Source organism: Solanum tuberosum, unplaced genomic scaffold, assembly GCF_000226075.1.
Source record: "Solanum tuberosum cultivar DM 1-3 516 R44 unplaced genomic scaffold, SolTub_3.0 scf00271, whole genome shotgun sequence".
Lineage (NCBI taxonomy): Eukaryota > Viridiplantae > Streptophyta > Magnoliopsida > Solanales > Solanaceae > Solanum > Solanum tuberosum.
Genome location: NW_006239192.1, coordinates 520208 through 526481, shown reverse-complemented (window position 1 = coordinate 526481; position 6274 = coordinate 520208). Strand labels below are relative to the sequence as shown.

Genomic DNA, 6274 nt, shown 5'->3' with positions numbered 1-6274 from the left:
TTCTTGTTTTAGTGTTTTTTTTCCCCCCCCCCCCCCCCCCTTCTTATTTTTATAGATATCCAAGAGGTCAACGACATGCAAGGGTGATCATGGTTCAACTCGGATTGGGGTTTGATTAAAATTAAAATACCACTTTAATTAATGTTTAAATTATTAAAATCAAATATAATTCACATTTATCGATTTGGTTCAATTCTTTTGTTCAGTTTTGTAAAAAAGTCGATGGTATTTGTGTTTCATTTCCCCCCCCTACCATATAATAGAAAATAAATTTTCAATCACTTTTCAGTTTATAATCCGTTATTAACCTTTTATTGCGGTGACTATAATTTTTTTGGATTATGGAGAAATTGTCTTAAGATTTATCAACTTTAATTAAGTGTATAAGGTTTATAAGAAATATATAGGTAAATCGTATAATTGTTTCTTTATTGAGTTTAGATTCATGGCTTTAATTTCGAAAATGAGCTTAAGGAGTAAAGTTCATTAGCATATTAGAAATAATTAAAATTTTCATGAAAAAATATACAAAGTATGAACACTATTTATAACTGTTAATACATTATACATATATAATTATAAAATTTGTGTATATAATTTATCACTTTGATTCAATTTTTCTTCAATTTGTTTTTAATAAAATATATCCCAATATTATCATTTTTAAAATTTAAATACAAATCAAAACCAAAATCAAATAAAATTTGGTTTATGAGTCGATTTGAATCAGTTTTCATATGGATCAATTTTAAACCAAATTGTGATTATCATGACGACGTGAACAATCATTTTAGGCCTTTTCTCCTTCCACGTGAATTTGAATGTACTTTTTTAAAAATATGTTTTATATTCCTTAAATTTTTAAAAACTAGTAATTTTTTTAAAAACAACTAGTAAAATCGCACTACTTTACTAATATACTTGAAACATATGTGTTATTAAATCTGCTCTATAAGAATAATATCTTAAAATTGACAGTCACATAATGTCATAAATTAAATTTCATATATGAGCTACTACATATTGTTACAAATATTTTTTCACTTTATTTGATATTTTTGAAGTTTGAATTATGTTTGATATAGGTTTTACGAATAATATTAGGTTGTTTGAATGTACTTTTTCTAAAAAATATGAAAGATAATTTAAATACAATTATTTTTATAATAATAATAAAAAAATAGGGAAAAATTTGAAAAATGAAATATAGAGTGAAAGTGAAAAACAAGGTTGATTTTCCAAATTTCAAAAACAATTTTTAATGGGTTGTATTTCGAGTTTTCACGGCTAAAAGTTGATTTTTAGATATAGTGGGAAAAAAATTTGAAAAGAAATATCATTTACCCAAACGAGTTCATGTCCAATTTATCCAATAAGAGGAGTTGCTTATATTTTAACATAATTGGCTGATATGGGACTCGCAATTTGAGATCAAGTTATTACTTAAGTTTCTTCTATGACTCATCAACAATAACAATGAAATCGCATGAGTGGCGTCTAGACAAGTATGCTATCGAAGATTAATTTGTTGGAAAAGATACCCATTTCATCACAACATTGGAATGACAACACTCGGGAATTTCCTACTATGCAAAAATTTAAGAAGCAAATAAAACTATTTAAACTTCTCCTATACCAATTTCCCCCACAATTCATCAGTAAGTTGTAAAATCAAAACAACCCCAAATCTCCTCCTATAATATCAACACTCCACATTAGCTTTTTGAGCCAAAGGAATAGCAGCAATTGCATTATCACCAGTTTCAGGCAACTTCCTCTTGGGCTTAGCCTCTTGCAACATAGATATAACATCCCTCATCGATGGCCTGTCAGCCGGGTTACGACTAGTACACAGCAATGCCACCCTCAGCAACAACATCATTTCCTCCCTAACTGAAAGACATGAAGCGCCAGCATTTTTATCCAACACATCATTTATGCCATTTTTAGTCTTGATCTTCGACTTAACCCAATCCACAATGCTATTTCCATCGCCAAATTCTGGTTCCACCGATCTTTTCCCTGATAAAATTTCAAGTAACACAACCCCGTAGCTGTAGATGTCACTCTTCTCATCAACTTGCAATGTGTATGCATATTCTGTATCAACAAACATATTTAGTACAATAACTATATAAAAATAATTTGTTATCATAACACTCTGTCTACTAGTGCCCAAAAATGGTTGACTTTAAGCATTAAAGTCAAGGAATGTAGTACTAGTACTATATTATATACTAATAAATCAAAGGGTTAATCACAGATAAGTAACTAAGACAAAATCTTGGTGGGTCCAAAAGAATAACAAAAAGTGTAAAATAAAAGCTTAAAGGCTAATGGAGTTATTCACGCGCAACTAGTGCGCCATGCCCTCTTTAAGCACCACAAAATCATGGACAAAAACAAAGAGAATAAATATTTGCACCAATTGTCATAAAGAAGTATGAGAAAAGAAATACTTGATACCCTTTATTAAGAAAAAAAATTATATTACCTGTTTCACTACACTAATATTAGAATCTTCATAAGAATATTATTTTAACTTCCTAATAAAAGTTTCAACATTTAGATATTTATATTATATTGTGGCGCTCAAATTCAAAAAATGAATTAGTGCCTCCAAGATCTGGTTATGATTAAAAGAAGATTCCACTAGTATGAAGCAGTTGAGGAATTTGACAATTGTGTGGGCAAAGAAGATTTAATGACGATAGTGGACGAAAAAAAAAACAATATACATCATGCTATTGACATGACACCACGTTTTAGCACGCAAGTGAACTCTTTTTCGTCACCCTACAGAACGAACTAAACTGATCTGAACAAAATAATTTTGGATAGCAATAAGCCGCACAAGAAAAAAACTTGAACTCCAAAACAATCATGTAATTCCATCAAACAAACAGACAAATATTCCTGCCATTAATAATTAAATTAAAGAACACGATAAAAAGTTGAATATTACTTTGTTAAATTTCATGTCAAGTTGAAACGGAGGGAGTACTAACTTACCTGGTGCGATGTAGCCATAAGATCCAGCAATCACGGACATAGATTCATCACACTGAATCAACTTAGCAACACCAAAATCAGCCACTCTAGCCTCCAGATCACCGTCCAGAAGAATATTACTAGGCTTAAGATCACGATGAACAATGACGGGATCACAATCATGATGAAGATAACAAATTCCATGAGCGACCCCAAGAGCAATTTTGTACCTAGTGAGCCAATCAGCCACCAAATTAGCATCCTTATTCTTACCATGCAACAGATCATCCAGGCTACCATTAGGCATGTACTCATACAGCAACATGGTGCACTCGTTGTTGCTGCAACAGCCGAACAACCTCACGATGTTCCTGTGCCTCACATTGCCTAACACATCCACCTCAGCTAAAACGCCTCGCCTTTTCCTGATCGTTTCCTTCTGTTTTCCCCATAGTTTCTTTACTGCTATGGTCTCTCCGCCTGGCATTTCCGCCTTGTACACTGTCCCTGTTGAACCCATTCCCAGGATCTTATCTGTCATTGTCAAACTTTCAAGTACATCATCCGCCGTGAAGTTTAACCTTTGAAATGCGGTTAATTTCCATGGCCCAACTTCTCTCTCTACTGAAAATCGCTGACTGTATTTCGCGTGGAAACAGCGGCTACCGGCGATGAGGACGAATAAACCAATACCGAATGCTGCTGCCATGATCCAGACAATAGCGCCAGCTGTTTTTTTCGGCTGTGGCTTGATTTCCGCTGCTCCGGCTGCGAGTCCGTCAGTCCCGCAAGGCTTTTGAATGACAGTACCACAGAGGCCTTCGTTTCCGATGAAGGAAGAGGAATGTAGGCTGGAGAAAATTGAGCCTGAAGAAGGAACTGGACCAGTGAGCTGATTGTAGGATACGTTGAAGTTTTCTATGGTAGTGGAATTGGCGAAATTCGAAGGAATTGTTCCAGTGAGAAAATTGTGAGACAAATCAACCTCTGTTAAGGAAGGAATTGCAGAAATTTCCCAAGGAATGATTCCCGTTAGCGAATTTCGTCGAAAATTCATGCAAATGAGCTTCTCACAATGTTCAATATCCCATGGAATGCTTCCTGTGAGATTGTTTCCTTCCAGTTCGATTCTGTAGAAAGCTTTACACCCTTTGAAATTGGGGATTTTCCCGACAAGGCCACTGTAACTAGCTGAAAAGATCTGTAGAGATGGTGAACTCCAGATACTCTCCGGTAATTCACTGTTGAATGGATTCTCCGATATGTTCAAATACGCCAATGTCGCAGTATTCCCTAAATCTTCTGGAATTGGACCAGTGAAATTGTTTTTGCTCAAGTCCCAGTAAGCTAAATTGGGCAAAATACCGAAGCCTAATGGTATTGACCCGTTGAGTCTGTTGTTTTGAATTCTAAACCTGAATAATGCAGTGCAATTTGCTAAGGAAGAAGGGATCTCACCAATAAACTGATTTGAAAACAGGATAAGTTTCACTAAGCTATTGCTGAGACAAAGATTTGGTGGAATGGGACCTGAGAGATAATTTGAAGAGACATCAAGTTTTTGTAGCTTTGCATTTGAACCCAACTTCTGTGGTAAAATCCCAGTGAGTGAGTTGTTCCATAGAGCCAATAATTCAAGATTAGGAAGCTCACCAATGCCTTGTGGGATTTCACCTGTTAAGTTATTGTTCATCAAATTCAAGACCGTAAGCTCCTTGAATCCTGAAAACCCTTCGGGGATTGTTCCGGAGAGATGGTTGTCAGACAAATCCAATGATTTCAAGGATGTCAGTCTGGCAAAAAACAATGGAATTGTACCATAAAAATGGTTCTTGAAAAGAAGCAGAGTTTCAAGGTTTGTCAAGTTGCCTAGTCCAACAGGAAGATTACCAGAAAGATTGGCTAATGAGATATCAAGATAGTTCAAATTTGACAAAGAAGAAAATTCAGCAGGGACAACTCCAGTGAAATTCTGATAACCAATTTCTACATGTTCAAGCTGCTTCAAAAAACCCAACTCAGGCAAAACAGGACCATTCAATAAATTTCCAGCCAAGTGCAAAAACTTCAGTTTTGCTAAGCCACCATAACTTTTTGGAATCACACCCTTGAAATAGTTTCCCCCAAAGTTAAGGTACTCAAGATTTGGGATTTGAGCAACTTCTTCAGGCAAAGGGCCTACGAAGTCATTACTATAAGCATTTAGGTATGTTAGTGACTTGAGCCTTGATACACCAGAGGGAAAAGTTGAATTAAACAAGTTGTGACTAATATCAAGTGTCTTGAGAAAAGGCAATTCAAAAATGACTGTTTGAAGAGGACCCTCCAAAGCATTTCCACTCAAATTCAAGTGATGAAGGTGTACCAAGTTTCTGATATCTTCTGGAATTGTACCAGAAAGATTGCGCTTCGACAGATCAAGAGAGGTGATTTGGTTAGTTTTCTTGTCACATTTGATACCAGACCAGGAACACCAAATGTGAGAACCCGGTCTAGCGAAGGCGAGGGTGGGATCCCAGTCATTGAAGGTATTGTGGTGATCATGCAAAGAAGATTTTAAAGTCAAAAGAGATATAAGTTGTAGAGGTAGATTGGTAATGGAGAAAACAAGTGAAATTCTTGTTAGGAAGAAGAAAACTGTAGTAAAAAAGAAAGGAAACAAGTGTCTCATGGTGATGTTGTTTATGGTGGAAATGGTTGAGAAATGGGGTATGTAAAGAGAGGTAAATTTGAGAGAAAAATGCTTTTTAGGAGTGCTGGAAAAATAGAGTGTGTTTCATGATGATTTTAGTGGGTTAAGTTTGGTGTGAAGAGAGAGACAAAAGAAAGGAAAGTAAATTTGAAAAAGAATTATACTTCTTCTTCTTCTTCTTGTTATTTAGTTTCTAACTCCAATACTTGTACTCACACATTTCATCACTCACTATTTCTTGATAAATGATAAATATCATGTGTTGCTCTGTTTTCTTTTGCTTTAATTTCTTTGTTTGTCTCTCTTTTTATTCTCAGTATTTTCATACTTTTTCAGCTCTCTTAGAAATACTTTTTGGTTTTCTTAGATTTCATTCCTCTTTTCTTTTTTAATATATTTTCCCCACCACTTTTGCATCATTCCTTGTACCTTTATCTTTAGCCAACCAAAAATAAATTAAATTTGAGTAGTACTCTTTCAAAATAAGAACTCGTTTGGATTGACTTATTGCTTTTGACTTATAAGTTATTGTAAGTTAAAAAATTTGATTTATGACTTTTGGGTTATTTTTGTCTTTTTATCTTAAAATTG

The 6274-nt window shown here is 34.5% G+C and overlaps 1 protein-coding gene across 1 annotated transcript; it reads right to left on the bottom strand.

Moving 5' to 3' along the window:
* Positions 1–1484: 1484 nt before the first annotated feature.
* Positions 1485–5933, bottom strand: LOC102593180 (leucine-rich repeat receptor-like protein kinase TDR). The gene is made up of 2 exons (XM_006358180.2): positions 3013–5933; positions 1485–2100 (listed from the first exon to the last, which is right to left on the bottom strand). Exons 1-2 carry the CDS (start codon positions 5660–5662, stop codon positions 1703–1705), a joined length of 3048 nt encoding a protein of 1015 aa, XP_006358242.1. The 5' UTR covers positions 5663–5933; the 3' UTR covers positions 1485–1702.
* Positions 5934–6274: the final 341 nt, after the last annotated feature.